The sequence below is a fragment of the Trachemys scripta genome, chromosome 2, assembly GCF_013100865.1.
Source record: "Trachemys scripta elegans isolate TJP31775 chromosome 2, CAS_Tse_1.0, whole genome shotgun sequence".
Classification (NCBI taxonomy): domain Eukaryota; kingdom Metazoa; phylum Chordata; order Testudines; family Emydidae; genus Trachemys; species Trachemys scripta.
This window is the reverse complement of record NC_048299.1, coordinates 78,038,212-78,065,431: the sequence shown is the minus strand read 5'-3', so window position 1 is coordinate 78,065,431 and position 27,220 is coordinate 78,038,212. Positions and strand designations below refer to the sequence as shown.

General features: G+C 38.2%; 1 protein-coding gene across 3 annotated transcripts; it reads right to left on the bottom strand.

Moving 5' to 3' along the window:
- Nucleotides 1-1,081: 1,081 nt before the first annotated feature.
- On the bottom strand, nt 1,082-17,822 carry LZTFL1 (leucine zipper transcription factor like 1). Of its 3 annotated transcripts, none has more exons than XM_034760963.1 (10): nt 17,709-17,822; nt 15,755-15,879; nt 13,016-13,210; nt 12,542-12,602; nt 12,001-12,069; nt 9,178-9,243; nt 8,966-9,043; nt 5,999-6,172; nt 3,212-3,315; nt 1,082-2,152 (listed from the first exon to the last, which is right to left on the bottom strand). In XM_034760963.1, exons 1-10 carry the CDS (start codon nt 17,799-17,801, stop codon nt 2,134-2,136), a joined length of 984 nt encoding a protein of 327 aa, XP_034616854.1. In that variant the 5' UTR covers nt 17,802-17,822; the 3' UTR covers nt 1,082-2,133. The 3 variants fall into 3 exon arrangements, with proteins under 3 accessions (XP_034616854.1, XP_034616856.1, XP_034616855.1); XM_034760965.1 differs by lacking the exon at nt 17,709-17,822 and adding an exon at nt 17,104-17,241; XM_034760964.1 differs by lacking the exon at nt 17,709-17,822 and adding an exon at nt 17,031-17,122.
- Between the last annotated feature and the right edge of the window lie 9,398 nt (nt 17,823-27,220).

The following is a 27,220-nucleotide window of genomic DNA, read 5'->3' as shown; positions in this document are numbered from 1 at the left end:
GGGTTCAAAGAACTGGGCCCTAAACAAATAGCCCATAGATCTGTGGGGATATCAACACACTAAACCAGTGGCTCTAAGTTGGAAATGGAAGCTTTTGATATTTCCTTGAATGTATAAATAAGGCCAAATTAAGCTTTGAGAACAGCATCTGGTTCTATATATGTATTTCTCCCCCTATACAACATGCTGTATCTCACTGTTAGCATTCTTCTTCTATAAGAAGGGTTTAGAATAATTCAGTTTGAAATAACACTTACGTTTTAGTTGGTTAATACAAATTGAAGTATATAAAAATGTCCTGAACATGACCTCTACAACCCCAAATACATCACTGTAGTGTATTCCAACCAATGAAGTCAATCAGTTGTACCACCTTAGAACATAGACTCTTGGTCAAATTCTGTCCTAAATTACAGCTACAACGCCCCCCCCCTCCCCCGAAGTTAGTGTTCCTGGGACACAATTTGTCCAAGGGACTTTATGGTTTGACTAAGGGTAAATGAATTGTATGAAAATGATGCAAGACTGACAGTGGTATTTTTAGGCAGGATTTGAACAAAACACCTAGCTACAAGAACACATACCAGAAGGAAATTTCTTCATTATCTCTATATAAAGGTTTTATCCTGTACAAAGAAAGGGTTAGAGTTGCTATTTTTAATAAAGAGCAATGCTGTCCTCAAACTGATATTGTGCAAAATAATGAAAAGATGAGGACTAACAATAAATGGATTTAACTAGTCACGCTAACATCTGAGAATACTATAAAGCAACAGCTTCTAGTAGTTTAACTTAATACTGCACATACAATCTCACTATACCATTACCAATTTACTAATATTGTACTAGGGTAGTAGTATGTAGCTACAGAACATAGGGCCTAGTCTGTGGGCTAGGTCACTTAATCAATGAGGACTTCTACTTCAAAATAAAAGACAAAAGGAATCATACAGTCAAGAGCGATTTTAAAGCATAACTTTCTTCCTTGAGAGGGACATCACTACAAAAACCATCACCGTGTCCCCATGAAAAAGCAAACATGATGGTACTTATAAAGAAACCACACTCCAAAAATCCAGAGTTCGATGTTGGAAAACATAAATGGTTTTATTTAGAGTTGTATGCGACATATATATGAACAGAGACACAAACAGATAAAACATATTAAAACAGGCTGGCAGATAAATACAGAATGGTTTGAGTGTAAGAATTGGATAGCTGAGGGTGCAATAGAAAGCGGAGGAAAAAAAACTCCTGAAAGTTATTTCCCCACCAGAAAGTTGCTCTGTCACCAGCTTCCTCAGCCTCTCTCCATCCTACTGTCTTAAACTTTAATACTTTGAAAGAATCAAGATTCCAGTGTTCAAGTTAAAATCTTTAGGAGTGCCCACGGGGGGAAAATACACTTTTCGGTTTGTATTCCTGTTGAGAAATTTAGATCTGTGATATACTGCAGAAGCCAGCAAGTATTTGTTTTCCTTTAAATCTGTACTAAACTGTTTGATAACAATAGATGTCCAATGTACATCTTTTACTAGTAATATCACTGTTAATTTGAGTACACATTCCTTGATTCCCAAATATTGCATATTTGTCCCCCTTTATCTAATGCACACCCTATATTCAGCAAATAACTTGCACAGAGGAAATTGGGCAGCCAGTAGGAAGATTAATCTTATGAAGTTAGCTTATGAGTGTTTTTCTGTGCAAGTTATGCCCGCAGCAAGAAAAAAACAAAGTCACATCTTAGGTATGTAAATTGCATCTCACAGCTATGTAAAGAAGAACTAATGAATATTTTATTTTAACAAAAATAAACTCCTTTCTTTGTAAATAACTGTCTTAATTTGGTTTTGCTATTGCCCAGGGAAAGAACAAGGTTAACTATTAAAAAGACAAGTTCAGAAACTAAGACACTCTATAAACTTGTTCTCATCTTTCAGTTCTTAAGTAAATAAAGTAGGAATTTCAGTTTCCTATCAACAAAAGGTTATTTTTAAGTGTTGGCAGAAGCAGAAAATAAACCATTCAAAACAAAATCTCTGAAAGTATTTCAACAAATCCCTTAAAGCAACACAACAATCTGTTCTCTTTGTGTGGCAGCTTCTTGACAGACCAAATGCTCTTCACATTTTAATCATCTGGTTCGTATCTAAGAAGAAAGAAGTTAAAGCTAGAGAGTATAATATACCTGATAGATATTTAGTCCTCAAAAGAGAAAAATCTCTTCAACCAATGCCAATTACTCATATCCGTGACATTTAATGGCAATTTACACTGCACAGTTTAGAAGGATGCAACCAACTATTTTTCATTTTTTAAAAATTCTCCTTTTAAAACACAAACTCATTTGGCCAGTTTACCAGCCCTGCAACCAGTGGAATCAGCCCTGGTGGCCCACCCACCAATCTCAAAAGCCACAGGAAGCCAGATTCAGGCTTTCTGCCTCTATAGCAATTTTGGGGTCCCAATGGTCCTTCCCCACCTCTACTTCCGAGCAGCATAGCTCCAATGGAACAGGAACCCCTTAAAGAGATTCTTTCCTACACCCACTCAGTATGGGGCCACCCACTGCCCCTACAGTGTTTGTCCTTCTTCCCCTGCATGGATGGTGTAATGAGATAGTTCCACACTAAGGAAGGCCTGAGTGGTTAGGTCACTAGCCTAGGATGTGGAAAACCTGGGTTTAAGTCCATGCTATGCCACAGACTTACTGTGTGATTTTGGGCAAGTCACTTCGCCTCTCTGTGCCTCAGTTCCCCACCTGTAACTTGAGATGGTTGGGAGTCTAGGTACCTACCCAGGAAGGCAAAAGAAGTCACCCCTACCCGACCTTGGCATTAGGAACAGGAGAGAATGGTGGTGCAAAAGAAGCAACTGCCACCTTCTTCTGCACCTCTGTGCATGGATCTTGTGGGCATGTTTTGACTCTGTCATAATACCATGAAAATTGTTTCCTAACAATGTGTATGTGCAGCATGATTGTTACGGTAAAGGTGCCAATTTAATTTTAATGTTTTTAAAAAATCATTGATATTTTGAAGAAAAATAGGTCAAGGTTGTCATATCCAAAGTTTGACAACAGCCCTACTGAATTTGTTCCAAAGAGACGTTAATAAACTGGCTTTAGGAGAATCTGTGTTTCCATAAATGTAAAAATGTGGAGGTGGAACAGACTTCTTGAGAGAAGAGATGGAAGAGCACCACTTACCTTGAAAGTCTTCTCCGTAGATCCTTTATCTGCTCATTCTTCTTGTTGAGAATCTCTTTCATGTTGCGGTAGGCAGCTGTTTGCTGGAACTTCTTCTCCAACTCCTGCTCAACAGGATCATCAATGCATTATAATTTAAAAAAAAAAAAAAAAATCTAAAACAGTTTTTTTTTTTTAAAAGAACAATTCATTCCAGTGTTCAGTCTAGCTCTTCCCTGTCCAAAATTCTTGCTGCTGTTATTATCTACTTTTGATCAATACTCAACGGGTATTAATGAAACACTTATGGAACTTTTGGTGATACTGACTATTATGGAACAAAACTTGTACTAGAAACATTTGGCTTTTGTTTAGATAATGCCTACTACAGTGGGGCTCTGCACAGGTACCATGGTTGTGAACAACCTTATTCAAACAGATTTAAAAAAAAGAAAGAAAAAAAATACTTGATCAGATATTGAGCTGGGCACTTTAATAATATCACAAAGTTACAGGCAAGTGAATGAATAGCAAATGCAGACTGCACACTTCTAGCTCACAGTTCAAGTATACTCATGACCAAATCAAACACTGGCTAACCTAGACTACTACAGAATATCCAGTCACTTCTCTACAATCTACTTGCAAGCCTTCAGTCAAGTAAATATCATAGTTTAACGCCCTGTGATCCAAAGCGTTCCAGTTGTTTTGGAAAACCCTATAAATGTGATTTACAAGCAGTTACATTTTTAAAGACTTGTGTGATGGATCAGAAGTCTACAAGTAACAACAAGTATAGCTACCACAAACACAGATTTAAGCTGATATCCATACATCTTTATGATGTATGCTGCAACCTGTAAAGTAGTATTTTTGTCTCTAAACAAACTTTTATTTTGTAGGTCCAAATACAAATAGCATAAGATAGGTTATTAAAAAAACAAAACAAAAACAAAAAAGAAGTGTGATTTTATTTTCTTCTCACACCAATAAACACCTATTCTGCTGAGTAGCTCACACTTGTTCCAGTAATACTAAGGTGCCATCTACCAAATTTGAACAAAACAACAAGAATTCTTAATTACCTAGTACAAAGCTATCCCAATTACACTCCTCCTTGCATTAAAAGTTGATCTTAGGAGATAAGGAACATTAATTCTATTGAGGGAAGTGTTACAGACTTCAAAGAGAGACTTTTAAAAAATATGCATATGTATACATGTTAGTGTCTACTGTTACCATTAGAAAACATGGAATATCTCTTGAAGCCCAAACAAATCTTTCCCTTCATTTCCATATGACAAACTGGATTTCTTCTTTCAGTTTTTAAGATAACTTTAAAGTAATAGAAAATTACATGGAACAGGGTGAATTGAAATGAAGGTATAAAATAATTTACATTTGAATAGCATCTTTCCTTCTGCAGGGTTCACAAGTATTTCACAAGCCAGACACACAGCATATCAATGAAATACAGCTAGCTACTGGGTCCAAAATAGCAACCTACCCATGCAAAAGCAGGCTACACTACATTGGGAATGGGGAAGTCTTGGTCAGACACAATAAGATAAACTATACCTCTTACGAAGAACAGTGTCCATACAGTGTAGACAGGACCTTTGTTCTCATGTGGCGACCTCTACATAGTTAGCATGACAATCCACTTATCTATCTTATGGTAAACTAGGCTCTTATGCCTTCTATCTAATCCTTAGATCACTAAATTAACCCCACAGGTTGTCATATAACCCCCAATGACAGGGAAAAAAAAAAAGGTCATTTAAAAATTTGTACGAAACTAAAGAACGAGGCTGGCAGCCTTGAGACTGTCAGAAACAAAATGTGTTCAGTGGCATTCCCCAACTTGGCTTTTTGTTGTAGATAGTTGCCAATCACGTTTCAGACAGAGGACTTCAACAAAAACTATGTTCTCTGTTTCAAAATGAATGTAAGATTACCCTTGTTTCATGCAAAATTAACATGCCATTTCCATACAGCTATACTTGTATACCAGCATAGGCCTAGAAACAATCTGTTAACTAGTGTTCCCTCTACTGGTTCTACAGAGAAGAAAAACAGCATGCGGTGAGTCTTTCCAGATGACATCATTAGTTCAAATGTGCATTTATGCCTACATTTTTAGAGTGTTGCAGGGGAAGTTGTCAATGGTAATTATTAAACCAGATGCTCACATCACTTTCAAGATGTAGGGGATCAAATTGAAGAAGTTAATCCCTCTTCCCCAACCCAACCCACCCCACAACAGTGCAGTGTGTCATTTTCAGCTGCAGTCTGTGAATCAGAAATATGTTCAAGCACAAATTCTGCAATCTTCCACCATTACAGCACTCACTGTAGACTTTCCAATACAAATCTGGTGTCTCAATTGATTACTATCCATCCATCCAAAGTAGCCAGCTTCCACAAGGCAATCACCACTTTCTTGTGGTGGGAATCTGGTGCTACCAACTTTTCACAGAGGTACAAGAAAGTCTTCATTCTAAAGATCTGCTGTCAGTGTTCACAATCATTCTGAAATGGCGGCAGAAGCTGTATTTAAGTGTCCACCTGATTGGTACCAACCAGTGGGCTGTGTTCCATATCTACAAAATAGACTATGCTCTTCACTCTTTAACAAGGGAAGAATATTTAAAAAAAAACAAAAAACAAAAAACACCAAAATATGGTGTGATGTATCCCTAGTAATCTGCATGCAATATACAGAATCTTTGTTACATTAGTAGATAGCCAAAAAAAAAAAAAAAAGTGAACAAAGAGCTTATCTAAACACTGCAATAAGAAGCTAACCTTTTCAGCTGTAGATAACTGGTCCTGAACCTTGAGTAGGTCATGCTTTGTTGTCACCAAGTTCTCTTCCAAGAACTTTTGGTTTGCAGTACTGTCATTCAGGGTCTTCTCAAACTGGCACCTCAGAGCAGACACTGTATCTTCCAGTTCACTTATATCCTGAGTTATATTAGTCTTCAAAAGAAGAAATATTAAAATGATTTTTTTTTCCAAAATCCTAAATGCAAGAGTGTATTTTAAATTATTTGTTGAAAATGATAACAGAAGGTCTTTAAATGGCAAACCCCGTCCCATAGATCCCAAAGCATTAAAATAATACACGTTTAGACTTCAGAAAGTGTCAATAAATACATTTTAGGGTGAATGGAAAGGCTTCTTTTCTGCCAAGATTTCAAATTCTTAGAAACTGCTTCATTTCTTTGTGGGAATTATATTCCATTATCTCCTGTCAGTTATCACTTAGGATACAAATTACACACTGTATGAAGTGTATAAAGAAGTTTACAGAATAGAATGAGAAAATACATGGCTATACTGTGTGTGTGTGTGGGGGGGGGGGGGAGCTGAAGCCACACTGGAGGTGAGATACAAGAAGAATATCTCCATAGTTACCAGGAAAGTACACCCTAATAGCAACTGTTCTATCCGGTGAAAAGAAGCAACACACACTCCCTCGAGCACCAGCTCTGGGCCATATGTGTGTTCAGTTAACTGCCATGTCCATGTGCATTAAAACCTCTCATTTATAAGAGAGAGGTATCTGACGACTAGACTCTTGAAAATAACATTGTGTTGAAACAAAAGAATGACAAATCTCAATGCATTTGTATCAGGACTCAGAAAAGGTGTGAACTACCAGGGCCTCAAAGGAACCAAAATCTAAGAAGGAAGTTCAGGCCTGTTTCATGCTAGGGAGCTAAGAGCCAAGAGCAGGAATTCAGTTAATATGGTATTCACGGAGAATCAAAGTTTACTTTATCTTAATAATGTTTTGTTATTGAAGCTGTGTTGATAGATGCTACACAGTTAGGAAATTGCATTGGTCTCTGGGCATAGTTTGTTCCTCAGTAGTTCACATGCCTTCTCTTCATATTTTGAACTCACTAATGACTGGGTCTCTGTGACAGACATGATTTGTTGTAGTTGTGATGAAAATAGTTAGACAGGATGCAAGTATTTTAAGCCCATGTTAACCTGGGCCATTAAAGCATGATTAGGATATCATTTAACTGACATTAATTTTATTAAAAGGCACGGTGACACCAGTTACACTTAAAAAGCAGGCTCCAGCCACCTAATATTTTCAGAGATGAATGTGGAGTACATTAATTCTTCACCTGTCCCCATTAGGAAAACATCTATTTTAGAAGTTCTATTAACCAGAATAATCCCATGTAGGGTCACAATTCCTTTAAGAAGGAAATCAAAATTTTTGAAGACTATATTTTAAAAAAGGGTAAGCATGGAGGATCTAGGAGATCGGCTGAAAAAGATTTCAACCTCTGTAAATAGATTTCAAGCTGTGTAAATATTTCACTGCAAAATAGGTTCAATCACATATATATGCCCATGAAAAGGAAATTTAAGAGCTGAAGGAGAAGTGGGTGGCCAGGTGGAGGAAAACAAACTGGCTTGATGGGAACTGCAGGTACTCAACAACCTCTGAAAGTTAGGCCAGCTGATGCCTACACAGAGAGGCAGCAGATAAGACTGGTCTCCAGGCCTTTAAAACTAATAGGGTAATAACTACAGTTATAAAACTTAAGTCAGATAAGAAAAGTATTTGCCGTGAACTTTAAATCAAACTACCATTGAATAATATTATTGTATGAAAATAACAGATCCTAAAAATCATTAAGGGGCATTATAACATATTAAGAAAATAGAGTACATACCACAAACCATTTAGAAAGCAAAATAAAAAGAAACTTGGATTTAAAATATGGAAAAATTATGGAAACATACAATTTTTTTAAGACAGGGAATTGATAAACTCACTTCAAAGTTAGCAATATTGCGGTATTAGAAATGTCAATTTTTCAACTTTACTTTCATAAAAGGCAGAAAAAGCTAAATAGGACTAAAACATTTCAACTCATGTTACAAGTTGAACTGAAATACTTTAAAAATATTTAAAAAAAAACAACTGTTGGGTATTCCCATTATTAAGAAAATAAATGTATAGGCCAAAAAAAAAAAAAAAAAAAGGTGTATCAAAACAGATTTTTTCAATCTGTCAGCAGTTCAGGTTTTTCCATTTCTATGTTTTTCCTGCAATGGTTAATCATATTTGGATCATCAACTTTTACAGGAGAAATCTGAGACCCTCAATTCAGGTGTAGACAGGTAAATGTAGGTAGAACTATTTTTGACAAAGTGTTTAAGGTGTATTTGCAATTTAGAGGTCTGTGGGTTTGATCCTATACTCAAGTAAGTCAATGGCAAAATTCCCACTGACTCCATTGGTATGGGCTCTGATCCTATTTGTGCATGTTTTTAAACCCCTTAAAAGTTTGAATCAGAACAATATATGCTGGTATACTGTCCAAAAAGAGCTATGCATACACATGAGGAGAATATACAATAACATTGACCAAGACAGATCGAACATTTTATTACTCAATCAGAAAGGAAAACTAGATGACACCTCTTTACTAACAAAACAGGAAAAAACAAAAATAAGAAAAACTGAACAAAACATATACCTATTAATATCAAACTCCTTTTGATCTTTAGAATACAAAGAAACAAACTTTGGAATGGTACTTACTGATAATTTCCTACCATGGATTAGGTCACACATAAGCATGAAATATTTTTCTTAAATGATCAGAGCCCTAAATGTTAGTGGGACCATGGCAACCCTGAATAGGACCTTTGTATGCCCCACAAAGCTAACTGCACCTGTCAGGTCTAATTAGGTCTACACAACGTGGTAATGCTAGTTCAATGGAGAAAACAGCCAACCTTTTGATCTCCCTGAATCATCTGTAAATCCTTCAGTGATTTCTCTAGTTTTGATTTTTCATCCAATGCACTTGTAGCCTGCAATAAATTGGAAAGACAAAGCTTAATAAAGCAACTTTTACAGGAAATGAGAGAATTACAATGGTGTTCTTTCTATGTAGGTATTTTAAAAATGTACATATATTTACTATCCAGGTTCATAGTGAGTTTACCTGTGTTTCTATTGTCTTGAGTCTGGTCTTCAGTTTTTCATTTTCTTCTTGAAGTCTTGTAATTTCCTTTTGGTAAATAAAAATTAGTTTTATCATGAACACTCTTGCATGACTGAATTTGATAGACTTGCAGTTATTTTCAATTATTTCATGTAAGTAAATATATTTTCTAGTTTAGAAAAGCTAGCTACTATGTCAATGCTTAAAAAGATGACCAGCACACTGTGGGTCATTGGTTTTTCTTGATGGGTTTGATCCTGCACGGTCTTGGGCATCCAGGCCTCAACAGAGCAGAGAATTTAAGCATGTTCTTACCTAAGTATATGAGCAATTGCACTGTAGTCTATAGGACTATTCACATGCTTAAGTTAAACATATGCATAAGTTGTTTACTGGATCAGGGTCAGAGCACTCAATACCTTGCAGGATCAAAACTACAGGATAAGGTATAATATTAACTGAAACAAAAGTAAAATTGCATTTTAGAGATATATATCTTATTCGTGGTATTTGTCAAAATGCTTTCCAATCAACAGGACAGGAAACAATTTATTAATGGTCACTGTTTAAAATGTGACAAATAGGCTCTTCTGAAAGTCAGGCAACCCCTCTCAAAAGTCCTTTTAGCCAAGTAGGAGTGTAAGTGATCTTCAAATGTTTATTTTAAAATGTATTTGTTTAGTCTTCATATATATTATGTCAGTGGTTCTCAACCAGAGGTATGTGTAATCCTGGGGGTACTCAGAGATCTTCCAGGGGTACATCAATTCATCTAGATATTTGCCTAGTTTTACAACAGGCTACACAGAAAGCACCAGCGAAGTCAATACAAACTAGAATTTCATACAGACAATTACTTGTTTATAGTGCTCTATATACTATACACTGAAATGTAGGTACAATATTTATATTCCAATTGATTTTATAATTATATGATAAACATGAGAAAGTAAGCAATTGTTCAGTAATAGTGGCTGTGACACTTTTCTATTTTTATGTCTGATGTTGTAATCAAGTAGTTTTTAAGTGAGGTGAAACTTGGGGTACGCAACACAAATCAGACCTCTGAAAGGGGTACAACAGTCTGGAAAGGTGGAGAGCCACTGTATTATGTCAACAGTTGGGGAATGAAATAGTTTAAATATTAAGGCTGTGATCCTACTGTTATTTATGTCTATGGACGTAGGACTGGATGGGACCTCCTGGGTCATCAAGTTTGCAGGCCTGTCATACAATCCCTTTCATGCTTCACTTTAAACACGAGTAATTCCATTTAAAATTAACAATTACTCTCCTGCTTAAAGTTACTCACGTGCCTAAGTGTTTGCATGATTGAGGCCTAAAGAGCTTTCAAGTTCACTTTTATAGTTATATTTACCATGTTCACCTTGGTATTCTTTCTTTCAAGTATTTAGGAATAACTGGCACAGCACCACAAATAGTTTTCCCTACCTACTTTGACTTTTACTTAAACACAGTATCTGTAGAACCAACTATTTTATTAAATATCATACACAGTGGTATGATCAATGTATCTATATACGACTTCTGAATTCATTTACACCTTGTCTAACTACTGTTATATCTTTACATTTATAATTGTGTCATAAGGCCTTAAAAACCTTACTCCAGAATGAATGCTACACAACCAGAGAATGGACAAAATTTTTCCTAGCTTACCACCTCAAGGAAATATCCTTCTCCTCAAACAATCCTGAAAACCTCTTCTCTGCACAGTGATTCCAGAAAAACTACTGACATCACGCTGCCGAAAAAGTTTGCTTTGCAACAACAGTTACCTTTCACGTGGGTGTTGTTCCTGCTGAGTCTGTCTGCTGCTTCCTATGTTTTGTGTCACAAAATGTGACAATGTTTTATTGGTCACAGTAAATTTACATTTCAGCTTTGAACCACCTTTGCAAAAAAAATTGTATTTGGATAAAAAAATGCAGTGTAATATTCTAATATGTAGTGTTGGATGTTCTAATTATATTCAGTTATAAACAAAAGGAAATTTATTAAATGTTAATATTCACATTAAATATAAAATATCACATTAAATATAAAAATTAAAACACATATAGGAGTCTCCAGCTTCACTTGATCACTTGGTGACAGAGACAGAAAATACAGCTCATCACTGAAAAAATCTCATGAGAGTCCATGCATTACTAAGTTCTTGAAAAGCTAGTTCTATTTCTTTATATTAAGTTTTTGGGTTATTTAGTAGTCTAAACTATTGCTGAATGAATCACCATTAAAAAAATTAATTTGCTTTACAACAAATTTGAAAATCTGTAACAAATAGGAAATTGGAAATTTCTAATGTTGAAAGGCAAGTTCTAATTGTTTTGCTTTTAAACTGTGGTTCAATTAGAATTTAATTTAAACTAATGCAAAAATAAAAATGAAAAAGAAATAGAATTTGACCAATATCCCATTCACACCAATGATGAGCTGCATTACTTGTGTTTCAATCTACTTCCCAGCAGGAAGTCCAGTCTTATGAAGATCAGCAAAACATCACCTCCCACTAATCCTATTAATTAAATAGAGAAACTGTAACAGTAATCATTTTTTCTAAAATGCATGCAAAATAAGTTTTAATATTTGCAATAAATTAAATGCCAAAGCACATAATTTAATGAATCTTCAAAAGTGTTTCATTTATTGAAGTGACTGTAGTTTTGTAGCGTACTAGAGTGCATAGTAAATGGTGTCTAATGTATTATGCAAACCCTGATTACTGGGTAGCATCCTAAGTTCAGTTGAATAAATTAAATGCTCATGAACTCCAAATATGTCAAGGGAAAGAATTCTTACCTTGTTTAGCAGCTCTGAACCACCTTCATTTAATGGCGCAAGTTTAGGCTTAATAAGCTCTGAACTGGGCTAAAGTAATGACAAAGACACAAAAAATTAAAATGATGCGTTTTCTTTCTAGCTTTTTTTTAGTAATTAAAATATTTCTCCAACTCTATCCTTTCTGCTGTCTGGTGAAATGCAACAAATGATTGCTTATTCTGAATTAATTTTTTTATTTGTTCAGACTTGGGCTCTCTCATTAAAACTAACAAATCTTATATAACTTGTTTTCAATTTTTAAAATATTTGCAGAGTAGGGGGTCATGGATCTGTGTTCAAGTTGCCACTTGAGCACATTGAGGGTACGCTAAGAAGTGTCTGTATATAGATTTTGGAGCTTAACTTTAGGCTGCTATTTTTGAAAATCTTTAAAGGTTACTTCTAGCATAAATACCTTTCCTCTTAAGCACAAGGAAATAGTCTATAGTAAACATATTTAACATGTGTAGTGGATTTATAAGGCATTTGATTATAGTATTTTAGAGTAACAAATCTCTACCTTCTTGTTTGAAGATGTAAATTCAGCCTTTTCAAATTCAGCAACTTGCTCTAACAATTCTCTTGGAGAGAAAAATAAAGCGAAACATTAAGTTTATTAGACAAATAATCTTGTTAAACAATTTACAAGTCTGCTGCTGTGCTTCTTATTCAAGTAAGACTTCAATTAGGTGCACAGGATCAAATCCTAGATCAGTACAAAAAAGGCAACATAAGTATGCCCTATATACAAATAAAAATAAATAAGCAAGTTCTAGGCAAGCAGGATTATTATTTACATTGGCAAATCACTTCATGAAGAAGTTAAAATCATCATCTTTTAATTGAAAAATTGCATCTCAAAGTAAATTTTCATTGGTATAATACACCACTAAAATAATTTTCTAAGATTAGGAGCTGAACCTAATAGTATTTAGTCACTTTAAAGGTATCAGTGAAACTGTTCTCTATTTCTATATAATTCAAATGAGGTTACCGATTTTCCAGCTCAGAGATGTCAGTCTGTAACTTAAGGTACCACTTCTCAGCCTGAGAAAAGAGTTGGCGTAGAAGTAACACATTGGTGTATGCCGTGTTAATGAGTTCGGATTCCACTTCACTGTGTACCACAGTCTGCAACCCATCCAACATTTCTGTCACCTCATCTATTGTGAAAGTCTCCTCCACCAGCCTAAACAGAAAAGTCACATGTATCATAAAAATAACAATCCAATCCAAAAAACTTCACGAGATCAGATAATGCTTGCAGCTAACAAAAGGACCTTTTAAAAAAAGCCGTGTCGATGTTTGCGGTATGATGCTGTTGAGAAAAAGGTAAGTGTCTTTCTGGAATGTATTAACAGTAGTGTTGTATGTAAGACACAGGAGGTAATTGTTCTGCTCTGCTGCGCTGGAATACCGTGTCTAGTTTTGGGCACCACATTTTACGAAACAAGTGCACAAGTTGGAAAGAGTCCCCAGGAGAGCAACAAAAATGATAAGAAATTTAGAAAACATGACTTCTGAGGAAAGGTTGAAAAAGGTGGACAGGATTTGTCTAGAGACAAGAAGGCTGAGGAGGGACATGATAACGTCTTCAAATATGTAAAAGGTTGTTAGGAAGAGGATGCTGATCAATTTTTTTTCATGTCTACCGAGGGTAGGACAAGAAGTTTGCAGCAAGGGAGATTCAGGTGAGATATTAGGAAAAACATTAACTATAAGAACCTGTTCCAGTGCTTAACTGTCATCTAGGGAAGTTGTGGAATCCACATCATTGGATGTTTTTAGAAACAGGTTAGACCTGTCAGGGATTGTGCAGTGGCAGGCTAAAAAAAATTAACAGAATATTAGAAATCATTAGGAAAGGGATAGATAAGAAGACAGAAAATATCATAATGCCACTATACAAATCCATGACATATCCACAGCTTGAATACTCCATGCAGTTCTGGTCAACTTTGTGATGCTAGTAAACCAAAGGCCAGCTCGGCCAAGGCCGTAGGTGTTAGCTTAGAACTGAGAAACTCATAGCTGGAAACCAAACTAGCTCACCTGTATGTTAGTTTTGTTCAAAATAGGTATTAGTCTTCTAAGAACGTATTTAGTGTTTAGACTCTATGAAATGCTTGTAAATTGCTTTAATCTCACTAATTTCACTTGTAATGTCTATATTCCATGCTATAAGGAAATATGTAAGTTTTGCTTTATAGCTTTAAAAATATTTGCTCTGAACTTGTGAACCCAGGCACGGGCTGTTAAGAATCATCACAATACAAAGGATTGATGAATGGCCCTATCACAGCTCAGAAATGAGCTGGTCTCATCGACTGGAAGGCCAAATGTAAAAGATAAAACAGGGTCACAGGAAAATGTGTCATCTTTTTGCTGTTTGAACTCCCACAGGGCCAGAGTCTCTAAACTGAAGCGAGAGATCCCCCAGGTTTATCCCTGGGTTTACCCTGAAAGACATCTTGAATTGACAGATTACTATAACTTTGTCACTCTTAGGATTTAGGCTGCAACTACTTTGTGTCATATGCTTGCTTGGTTTAACTTATAAATGGCTCTTTTATTTCTTTTTCCTAGTTAATAAACCTTTAGTTAGTTTATTACAGAATTAGCTACAGGCATGGTCTTTGGTGCAAGATCTAGGGTACCAATTTTCTGAGGTAAGCGACTGGTCTCTTGGGACTGGAAGAAACCTGAATATTTTATAACTTTTGGTGTAAGTGACCATTAATCACTAAGTCCAGCTTGCCTGGATGGCAAGATAGACGAGAGAGCCTAAGGGGACTGTCTGTGATTCTATGGTAAGACGGATATAGTGATCCAAGAGTTCACATTTTTAACTGGGTTGGTGAAATCTAGTTGTAAAACATACCACCAGTTTGGGATGTCTGCCCTGTTCTTGACAGTCTGGTCTGAGGTAGGCACTCATGGTCATGAGCCCGTCCAGACAGCATGACATCCCCATCTCAAAGAAGATATAATAGAATTGGAAAAGGTACAGAAAAGGGCAACACAAGTTATTAGGGATAAGGAAGAGTTTACAGAGATTAAAAAAGACTAGGACTGTTCATCTTAGAAAATAGATGACTAAGAGGACGTATGATAGTGGTCTATAAGATAATGAACGGTGTGGAGAAAGTGAACAAGGGAGTGTTATTTACCCCATCACATAATTTGAGACCCATGAAATTAATAGGCAACAGTTCTAAAACAAACAAAAGGCAGTACTACTTCACACAACACACAATTAACCTGTGGAACTCATTTTCAGGACATGTTGTGAAGGTCAAAAGTATAACTGGGTTCAAAAAAGAATTAGCTAAATTCATGAAGGATAGGTTCCTCCATCAGCTAGGATGGTCAGAGATGCAACCCCATGCTCTGGATGTCCCTAAACTCTGACTGACAGAAGGTGGGACTGGACTACAGGGGATGGATCACTCGATAGTTGCCCTGTTTTGATTATTCCCTCTGATGCACTGGCCACCCTCGGAGAACAGGATACTAGGCTAGCTGGACCATTGGTCTGGCCCAGTACGGCCGTTCTTATGTTTTCCTTGGCAGGGATATACAGACCCATTGCATACAAATTAGCTATCTTACATACATGTGAAGTCAAACATATTTGATACATAATTTAACAGATGCCTCAGGATTAATCCTTGGCAGAAGAGTCTTGCTCTCCTCAGGCTTTTGCTTTATTATTATTCCCTCCTCATGGTACCTGCTGTCCTTAAGATCCTGAAAGCAAGAATCCACTGTCTTGAGACGGAGGCCACGCTTGGAACGAGCAAAGCGCATGTAATTGATCACTTCATTCTGGTGGTGATCATTTAGACCCAGCTCCGCCTGTGGATCAGGGGACACAGTAAAGGTTAACATATATATGAGATAAATCTAACATAGAAGACTTAGGTCCAGCTCCACAAAGGTATTTAGGCTTCTAATTTCAATGGAAGTTAGGAATTTAAATACCTTTGTGGACCTGGGTCTTCCTTCCCAAATGGTTTCTGTACTAGCTTTTAAAGTTTAAATACCTTTTTTAAAATTGAAGCTTCTCTCTTAACATCTCAGATAATTAAATCTGAACAATTTTTTACATATAGGATTGACTTTACACTATTGTTTATGCTTATTTACTGTGTGCATTTCTGAGTCAGCTAAGACAATGAAAATAACTTTGGAATGCTCATCTTTTTTTGGGGTGGACAGAAATTGATGATTTTTGGGGAAAAATTGACTTTTTAAATTTAAATCAGTTTTTAAAATTTTATTATTTAAATTATAATAAGTTTTTCTTTTAAAAAGAAACCTGTTTAAAATTAAATCTGAATTTAATAAAAAATATGTTAAGGCCTAAATTAATAATAATCTCTTAAAACATTTAAATGAAAAATAAATATGCTGAATCCAGCCTCTAGCAAAGGCTTCTTTTCTATATACATAATAAGGAAATAAACCTAACTTCTGAGGTCAAGCTTTATAAATATGATACAACAGTCATGTAGTATTAAGCACTTGTTTTGTTTAATAAAAATAAATTTTATATGCTGTTTTGTGTGATAAATTTCAGTTACTATCCTAATTCAGCTTGACACATGTCATGATTGAAAAGTTAGTAAATAAGCAATATATTATTCACCATTTTCTAACATATGAAAAACGTACACTTAATTAGAATCTGAAAATATTAAGCTATGTAATTCCTTAAATAAATGTATGTAGTTCCAGTGTACCCTCCTAGGTAGCATAAAGATGTACCAAATCTAGTGTAAAAGCTCTATTTACTTGTAAATCAACATGTTGTAATAGTTGTATCATCCAATGAGACTGCACCACTTTTTTTAGAAAACCACTGAAGTACAAATGGAAAAGTTGTTTACAATTGATGATTTAACCTGAGGCAGGGAAAGGTTCGGTTTGAATCCAAAGCTAAAAGTGGATTTAACGGCAGCCAAGAAAACGACACTGGATTCCTAACAGCGATAAAACCAACTCACACTGTTTTCTTGCAAGCCTGACAGCATTTGCTGTTGTTTGCGAAGCCCCAGCTCCCAGGGCCAGGTGATTTACCTGACAAGCTTAAGTTTTGTTTAGAGAAGCAAAGTAAGTTTCCAACCCTCAGGGTTGTGGAGAAAAGCTTGAAAACGTGACCCTGTCCCTGCCAGGCGAATCCTGAGCGAACACTGTGGGCTGCTTTCCAAATGCCGCTCTTGCTTTCTAGGCCAGTCTCCTGATGCCTGCGCCTGAGGCTGGGAATCATAACAATGGCGCCTACAGTGGCAGCTCCTGCTCGACCTGACCACGACTGACGGCTCGGGCAAAGCCACCCTGGCGCCGCTCAACTAAGCCGCCCCCGGCCTGGGCCAGCAGCCGCCCGGGGACTTGGGGGCGGGGTTCAGCGCCTGGTCCCGGGCCGCCCCGCGCGGAGGGATGAGATGGGGGCGCGTCTTTGCATCAGCCTGAGCATCTCGGCCGTTATCCGGCGGGGCGGCGCGGGGATGGGCGGGGCCATGTCCCGGCCCGCTTGCTCCTGACGGCCCCAGTGGCGCTGACCCCGCACAGGCTGGGGGGAGGCGGCCGGGGCGAGGGAACAGGGATGCTGGGGTCGCGGGCTCAGCATGGTCCCAGAGCCGGTACCGTCCCCAGATAGGCCCGGAGGCAACTTCGTTACTCACCATGGCGATTCTAACGGGTACCTGGAGGCGACGGTTGATTATACAGCGACGGTTGCCATGGAGAACAAAACCTCGCGAGCCCTGTACTACCATCTCATTGGAAGATTCTCGTTCACGTGGCCGGAAGTAAGGGGGCGCGGCAGCCTAAGGGATTCTTTTCTGCCTTGCGCGGATTTTAGGGGGACACGTTAGTGGCTGTGGCGGTTTCCAAGGGAGACGGAGCCGCGATTTGCTCCCGGAACTCCCCCCCGCCCCCTTCACATTGCACGTGCCCAATAGCTCGTCTCTCGCGCTCTCTGCACTGAATGCGTTGCTTTGAGCGCCCAGGCCAGAAGGGGGCGCGCGCGCCTCCCTTCCACAGCGACCGCTGCTCAGCTCGCCCGTTGTCTCACTGATCCCCCGTTTAACACGTTGCCTATGGGGCGCAGTCCTGGCTCCTGCGGAGCCACATGGGGCTGGCTGTGACGCTAACCCTCAGTGGCCAGGATCCTCCCCTAGGTTGCCTGCTTCCAACGGAGGGGGCGTGGCTGATCCCCTGCAACCTGGTGCTGCAACGAGGGGTGCTGCTTCACTCCCTGGCTTGAAGGGGTTTCCATTATATGCAGGGTTTACAGTTTGGTTCAATAGCTCTCAGCACCCCCACCCCCATACACATTGTTCTAGTGCCCCTGTCCCTGCCTTCCAAAGGGGGAAAGGTGGTGTGTGGTGCAGAGCCGCGACTGCCTCACACCTGTGTAACTTCCTCAACAGCAACCAGTTGGTCCCCACTCCAGCACAGCAGCCAGAGCGGAGCTGGGTGTGGCAATAGCTAGGGCTTTGCTTTGCTTAATGCTCTGAATGTAGGAGACAGGTGACAGGGCGTTTTTTGTTTAAAAGAACAAGGGGCTGCCGAGTCTGGCTGGCGGCAGAGAGGAAAGGATGGCAATGCAAAGCCAGAGGAGCCATGTTGATTAATTAGGAGAAACCATACGATGTTGAAGCCAATCTCGTGGACGTTTTTTTTGGGGGGGGAGAAGAGGCTGAAACCGGATTTTTGAGCCCCTGAAGTTGTCAATACTGAGTCAGGCAATCACGAATCACCTCTGGCATTAGCAAAGCCCTCCATCTTCCACCTCCCCCAAGCCCCTTTTTCTGCCAGATAGTCCTTGGTTTTCAAAAATTAACAGGCTCAGTTGAATCAGAGGCACATGAGGAAACTACGGCATTAATCAGTGTTGCCAATCCCACCGTCTCATAAAGCAAGAGACAAACTATTAATAATCAGGAGATTTGGTATATAAATCACGAGTTGCTTTTTTTTTCAAACATAAACCAATATAGATCTATTGATGGTTATAAACCTCACTAGTGGCTTCTTTACTTTCTAACAGGTCAGAGCTCTTTGCAAAAACTATATGACTGCACCTGAAAATGCTTTACAAAAATCTTTTAGAAATCCTACTTGTTATTGCCAGATTATTTTAAAAATCTATCATATTGTCCGAGATATGTCAGATAACCATCTTCTGCCCATATATAGAAGTAAGGGAAGTATAAGTATTCACTCTTCTTTGAGCTCTTTGAGGTAGTCTTGATTAAACAGGAAGCTCTCAAAGACAGGGTTGGCCCTTGAACAGTTGGGGTCTTCTGTGAACAATGAAACAGGAGATTATGTGGCTGATTCTTCACTGCTTTGTGCCATATGTAAAGTGAAGTGAATATAAAAACCAGTTTTGTTACATCTTACACCCATTTTTCATAGGTCTAAAGGACAGCTCTAGGTACAAGGCAATGGAAAATCAGCCCTTTGTTTTTTAGCTCATAGATCAGATGAAGCACAATTGTGATACATCTGATACTATGGCGTGACTCATCCCCCATCACCCCTCCCCCTCGCCTCTTTTGGTTCCCCATAGATCTCGCTATCTCCCTAAGCACCCCATCTGGCTGCAGCTGCCTCCCTGGGCTCCACATCACTCCCAGGGTCTGCTGCCCCAACGTCCCATTGCCCTGACCTCGCACAGCCTCGCTCCTCTTGACCATGGTGCCCCATAGTGCCTGGAGAGTGGCAGCTGCTGCCTGAGTGTCCAGTTCTGAAGGCAACGCCGCCACCAGTAGCAGTGCAGAAGGAAGGGTGGCATGGTATGCCTTCTGGGCTGTAGCTGGCAGCAGCACTGCCTTCAGAGCTGGGCAGCCAGAGAGCGGTGGCTGTTGGTCTGGTGCCCACCTCTGAAGGCAGGACTGCCAGCAGCAGCAATGCAGAAGGAAGGGTGGCAATACCAGACCATGCCACCCTTCTTTCTGCACTGTTGCTGGTGGTGGTGCTGCCTTCAGAGCTGGGCGCCTGGCCAGCAGCTGCTGCTCTCTGGCCACTCAGGCCGGGCTGCTCAGGGATGAGTTTCTGAGCCTGGGGGCTCCCTCAGCCATACACACCCTGACCTTACTGCACATGGAAAGGGAAGGACCAGGGTTGGCCCACTGACTACGCAGAGGTGAGTCCTGCTGCCTGCCTCTCCTGGCCAGGCTGGCAGCTCTGGGTGGCATTGCCCGCTCCCCACCTGGCTGGATAGGGCCTCCAGACCCAGGCTTGCCTGCACTCACTCCCACACAGGCAGTACTCTGATGGCGCCCCCCTGACCTCAGTGCCCTGGGCAGTCACCCATGTCTCCAACCCCTAAGTCTGGCCTGGCCCAGCCCCACCCCAGCTACTGGGACACAAACAGGGAGCTCAACAGAGATGCCGCTGACGCTGAGTCCAATGCAAAAGCTGACTACACACATGCCTGTTGCTCAGCTAAGCCCCTAGGAACCGTGATTGTTCACATGCCAGATTATGTCTTCTGAACACAGGGAAGCTGCACAAGATTTCTTCTTGTCAATTTATGAGAAGCTTCATGTGAATCACGCCAGTAGAAAAAAAATTCCTGAGATTTGAGAGTTCTATCATGAGTGAGGCTTACTTTCAGTTAGAAATCCAATAAACTGGCAAGAGTTGGTATGTCTGGTATTTTCTGCTCTCACGCTGGAGAGTGTCTGATTGCAGTAAGTGCCCTTATATCACACATTACAAACATTGGGCCGGAACTGGGTCACCATGCTTGCGCAAATAGCCCAGCTGAAGTTAGGAAGCTCTGATCCTGCACTCTGTGGTGCTGAGTTTAATCTGGTATAACAGAGGGGAGAATCAGGTCCAATAAAGCCAGGAATACTTAATTACACATGCCATTGTTTAGCTTAGAGCTAAAGTGTAAAATGATTATTATTGTTAACTCAAAAATAACAGGAGTACTTGTGGCACCTTAGAGACTAACAAATTTATTAGAGCATAAGCTTTCGTGGGCTACAGCCCACTTCTTCGGATGCATATAGAGTGGAACATATATTGAGGAGATATATATGCACACATACAGAGAGCATGAACAGATGGGAGTTGTCTTACCAAGTCTGAGAGGCCAATTAAGTAAGAGAAAAAAACTTTTGAAGTGATAATCAAGATAGCCTAGTACAGACAGTTTGATAAGAAGTGTGAGAATACTTATAAGGGGAGATACATGGCTTCTAATCTCATGATTAATTTTTTTAATTGCTTTACAGCCCTAGTCCAAACATGTTCCAAAATATTATAAACAAGGGACCTCAATGATTTCAAGTTCTTTCAAATTATTCTAGGGCTAGTAATCTTTAGCTCTCCATTTTCTGAGTTAACAATGACAGGTTTCAGAGTAGCAGCCATGTTAGTCTGTATCCGCAAAAATCAGGTCCAATAAAGCCAGGAATACTTAATTACACATGCCATTGTTTAGCTTAGAGCTAAAGTGTAAAATGATTATTATTGTTAACTCAAAAATAACAGGAGTACTTGTGGCACCTTAGAGACTAACAAATTTATTAGAGCATAAACTTTCGTGGGCTACAGCCCACTTCTTCGGATGCATATAGAGTGGAACATATATTGAGGAGATATATATGCACACATACAGAGAGCATGAACAGATGGGAGTTGTCTTACCAAGTCTGAGAGGCCAATTAAGTAAGAGAAAAAAACTTTTGAAGTGATAATCAAGATAGCCTAGTACAGACAGTTTGATAAGAAGTGTGAGAATACTTATAAGGGGAGATACATGGCTTCTAATCTCATGATTAATTTTTTTAATTGCTTTACAGCCCTAGTCCAAACATGTTCCAAAATATTATAAACAAGGGACCTCAATGATTTCAAGTTCTTTCAAATTATTCTAGGGCTAGTAATCTTTAGCTCTCCATTTTCTGAGTTAACAATGACAGGTTTCAGAGTAGCAGCCGTGTTAGTCTGTATCCACAAAAATAACAGGAGTACTTGTGGCACCTTAGAGACTAACAAATTTATTAGAGCATAAGCTTTCGTGGGCTATAGCCCACTTCTTCGGATGCATATAGAGTGGAACATATATTGAGGAGATATATATGCACACATATAGAGAGCATGAACAGGTGGGAGTTGTTTTACCAACTCTGAGAGGCCAATTAAGATAGATAGTTTCTATCTCCCCTTGTAAGTATTCTCACACTTCTTATCAAACTGTCTGTACTGGGCTATCTTGATTATCACTTCAAAAGTTTTTTTCTCTTACTTAATTGGCCTCTCAGACTTGGTAAGACAACTCCCGCCTGTTCATGTTCTCTGTATGTGTGCATATATATCTCCCCAATATATGTTCCACTCTATATGCATCCGAAGAAGTGGGCTGTAGCCCACGAAAGCTTATGCTCTAATAAATTTGTTAGTCTCTAAGGTGCCACAAGTACTCCTGTTATTTTTGTGGATACAGACTAACACGGCTGCTACTCTGAAACCTGTCATTGTTAACTCAGAAAATGGAGAGCTAAAGATTACTAGCCCTAGAATAATTTGAAAGAACTTGAAATCATTGAGGTCCCTTGTTTATAATATTTTGGAACTTGTTTGGACTAGGGCTGTAAAGCAATTAAAAAATTAATCATGATTAATCACGCTATTAAAATAATAGAATACCATTTATTGAAATATTTTTGATGTTTTTCTACATATTCAAATATATAACTTAGGGCTTACAATACATTTGTAAGTTCAACTTTCATGATAAAGAGATTGTACTACAGAACTTGTATTAGGTGAATTGAAAAATACTATTTCTTTTGTTTTTTACACTGCAAATATTTGTAATAAAAATAAATATAAAGTAAGCACTGTACACTTTGTATTCTGTGTTGTAATTGAAATAGATATATTTGAAAATGTAGAAAAACATCAAAAATATTTAATACATTTCAATTTGTATTCTATTGTTTAACAGCATGATTAATCACGATTAATTTTTGTGAGATAATCGAGTGAGTTCACTGCGATTAATCAACAGCCCTAATATGGACAAATGAGCACATGTTTTGGTTAGTGCTGAATAAAACTGAAACTTAGACCCTCCCAAGGTTTGTTTAAACTAATATTGTGCACCACATATTAAGCAAAAACACAAAACCAAAGCAGCAGGATAAAATAAATGTTATTTATTTTTAGAAGCATACATGAAATGACATGATAAAGTAAAAGCACTGTTTTTCTCACAGCAAAATATGTATGAGTTTGACACTAGTTTAGAGGGTTTATACTGTTTTTTGCACATTAAAAAACCATACCAGTTTTAGGTCCAGATTCTTATTTACAGTTAAGTTTCTTTACACCACTGTGGTAGTGTAAAGGGGCCTTAGCGTAAGCGAGAATCTGGCCCTTATTATTAGATCTTTTTCTTTCCATAGCAGCCATTTAAAAATGGAGTTGTACAATTCTCTTGTGAAAGCACATTAGTAGTTAGCACTTTATCCAATCTAACATAGTCATCTATCTAGATCAGTTGTCAAACTGGGGTTGCCAAGGGCTGGTATTAGCCTTGCTGGGGCCCAGGGCCGAAGCCTGAGCCCCACTGTCCGGGGCCAAAGCCCAAGGGCTTCAGGACTGAGTGCGTGTGTGTGTGTGTGTGGGGGGGGAGGGCCTCAGGGTACAGGCCCCCTGCCTGGGGCTGAAGCCCTTGGGATTTGGCTTTGTCTCTCCCATCCAGAGCAGTGGGGCTCTGGCTTTGGCTTTGGCTCTGGCCCCTGTGTCTGGGACGGCAAGGCTCAGGCAGGCTCAGACTTTGGTCCCCCCACCTGGGGTCGTGTAGCAATTTTTGTTGTCAGAAGGGGGTCTCGATGTATTGAAGTTTGAGAACCTCATATCTAGATGTTTATATTGTGTTCATCACCATGGAATGCGAGCCCCTTGCACAATTAAACTAAATCCATGTTAGTGGTCTCCACAATTTTTGCAGTGGTTTTCATGTTCAAAGTACTTTATGGTAGATTATTAACTAATTAACTACACCCCTCTGAGGAATTATTATCTTCATTTTATAATCAGGGAACTGAGGCCTAGAGCTGGTAGATAACTTGTCCAGGGCGACAGAGGGAGTAATTTTCTGTTCAGTTGATGTCCCTCTCCCTTTTTGATGCTTATATTACATTTATTAATCAGAGGAGTAGTCTACTGCTGTAAGAAATGATGTCCAATTAACTTCTGTAATTTTTACAGGACAGATTGCAACTAAAACATGAAAGTGAGATATTACCATCATTAAAAGATATGAAATAACTGAAAAAATGTTACTAAGTAAAGTTGTGCTTCAAGTTGTTGGTAGTAAGCAACATTAATTTTATCTAAACTTGATGGATTCACTATAATTTCAGATACACTATTGTGAAAGGCATTTATAATATTCTTTTTTGTTGCTTAATTGGTGTGCTTTATTTGCTTTTGGTAGGAACCTGCTACTCTTTACACATTTGAAAGAACAGAATATGTTTAGTGCTTAGGGCAAGTAACTGGGAGTTAGGAATCGTTGGTTCTAGTCATAGTTCTGTCAATGGCTTGCTGTATGACCTTGAGCAAATTACTAACTAGCTGTGTACCTCAGTTTTTCTTGCTGTAAAATGAGAATGATAATGCTCAAGTACCCAACAGAGGTGTAGTTTGGGAAACTTATGAATTCATAAAATGTTTTTAGATCCTGGGATGGAAGGTACTTTATAAATGCAAAGCATTATTATTAATTAATAGTAGTAGAGTACCACTAGAGAACCTTCACTTCTGTATTTCACACACCTGCGTTTTGACATAATCAGCACATCTGCAATCACTTCTGCCCTGTGTAAGATGAGGAACAAATATGTGTTATCCCATAGGAGACACTGAGAGGAATTTCAGGGCTAAACTGGGGAACTCATTTCAACAATAGATGCCCTGTTTAGAACAAAGCAATACTGCAGTCCACCAGATGACAGCAAAAGCATTGGTCTGAGTCTGGTGTCCACACTTGACAGAGACAGGCACACTGATTTAATTAAAGAAAAGAATACTCGTGAAACTTTTCAAACAAATGAGGCTTAAAACTCTTTTTTTTTCAACTTTTGTGTTTTTTTAGTTTTTATGGTCCCTCTCGTAATTTTCTATGAGAACAAATGGATCAATATGATATAAAGGTATATCATTAATTAAATAATTGTAATTGACCAATGATAGAATCTCCATTAATTTGTTCAAAATTTGGGTTGTTTGCTAAAACACAAACTCAAGATTTCTTCTGAGTCTATACATTTAATTAAACAAAATAGATTTTTGGAAACAAAAGGAAAGAAATAATGATTAAATTGGTGCATATAAGTTTAAGGGACAGTGCTTTAATATAAGATAGTGAACTCAGACAATTCAATTAAAGTGGGCTATTGTCTCATTAGAATTGGTAAGGCAACCCCAATCTTTTCATGGACTATGTATATATATCTTCCTACTGTATTTTCCACTCCATGCATCTGATGAAGTGGGTTTTAGCCCACGAAAGCTTATGCCCAAATAAATTTGTTAGTCTCTAAGGTGCCACAAATACTCCTTGTTGTTTTTATATGAACATTATTCACATTTGCATTAGCTAAAAATATTAATGAGATATCAGCACTCATATTTCAAGTCATAAGCCAACCAGTAACTGTCTGGGGCTGGGAAGACATCTCACACAGGCAGAAAATAGCATAATTGTCCGTTATTGAGGTTTTATACCTTTCTTTAAAGCAGAGTGTTATCACTTGGGAGCTAGGGTATGGGAAAAAGATGGGGAAAAAACCCTTTCCCAGTAATATGAAGTAATTTTTTTGTTTTCTACTTGTTTTTGAATGGAAAATTGTGAGGCGGAAGTTCTGATGAGCAGGCTCATCTGATGATGTACTATTGCCTCAGAATTTGCACAGCCACAAAAAGAATCCTCTCAGTAAACAAATAGTAAAGACTAAAGGAACACACTTTGAATCACATCCTCTGTCAGTGTAAATTGAAATAGGTCAGGAACTACCCTTACACTAGCTGAGGATCTAGGCCTTTGTTTTCTGTTGCTTTCAATTGTATTGCCCTAGTGGTTTAAGTCTGAAACCACACTATATAGCTACTCCACTGTTGAACAAACATCTTGGTTTAAGCAATTATTATTAATCACAGTTCAAGGAAAGCAGCAACTTTATCACTCTTGATACGAGTTTAGTTGCTTGTTCAAAAATTAAGGTTATTTTGATGTTCTTATTTTGTGGAGGAAAATATTATTATTTTTGTTTTGAAAATTAAGTCTGTCAGAGACAGATGTACTGAATGGAAATAGTTAATTTTAATTAACTATACATGTAGTATTACAGGAGGAAAATATATGAATAGTGTATACAGAATGTACTTTGGGTGCAAATGTCTTCTGTTTTGTTTTTTAAAAATTTATTTTAAGAAAAATCTCATGGAAGTGCTTGAGAGTTGAGAACCACTGAAATTATTTTTTCCAATTTGAGCTACTGTTAACAAAACCCTATATCCTGCTTTTTCCAGAAATGGCCTGTTTTTTCATATGATGTTTTGGTATCCCAGGAACTTCTTTTTGAGATACCTGGGATATACTGGTTTTTCATTTAATCAGTCAACATGTTCAGATTTTTTCTTTATAATAAAATGTTTGTTCAGGACATAGTGCCATACTAAGTTGAATTTGCTCTGTGTTTACCAGGAGCAAACAATCCAGGGGAATGAGTGTTCAGTGTGATGAACAATGTCTGGAGTGAAAAGAAAAAATTCTGATGAGTTTATATACTATCAGAACTGTTCATTTGCTCAAAATAAAGGTTAAGACACCTGTTTATTGTTTCATGATAGATTCACTCAGAACATTAATAGTTTATGAGGGAAAAATCCTCCAAAATATGCATATGTTGCTTTTGAGTCAGAAGCTGGTAGTAGTGACACCAATATACTTTTAAAAAAGTATAATTGTCTTTTGAGTGAATATTTTGCACTCTTAAAAATATTGATAGACTGGTGCCTGATTTTTCAGCTTGAAAATATGAGCATCTTAGCTATCATGAAAATGTACAGATAGTCGTTTTTGCAATACGTATCCTTTATTTCATTATCCATAATGCTCTGTGTCAGTCTTTATGGTTTATCATTAAAACTGTAGAAA

Excerpts from the sequence above, each read along its gene's own strand:
- LZTFL1 (XM_034760963.1), bottom strand. The coding sequence starts at position 17,801 with ATGGTAGTACAGGGCTCGCGAGGTTTTGTTCTCCATGGCAACCGTCGC. Across the intron at positions 9,044-9,177 it reads TCAAGACAATAGAAACACAG|GCTACAAGTGCATTGGATGA; the intron begins GTAAACTCACTA and ends AATTTATTGCAG. Across the intron at positions 6,173-8,965 it reads TGATTCAGGGAGATCAAAAG|ACTAATATAACTCAGGATAT; the intron begins GTTGGCTGTTTT and ends CTTCTTTTGAAG.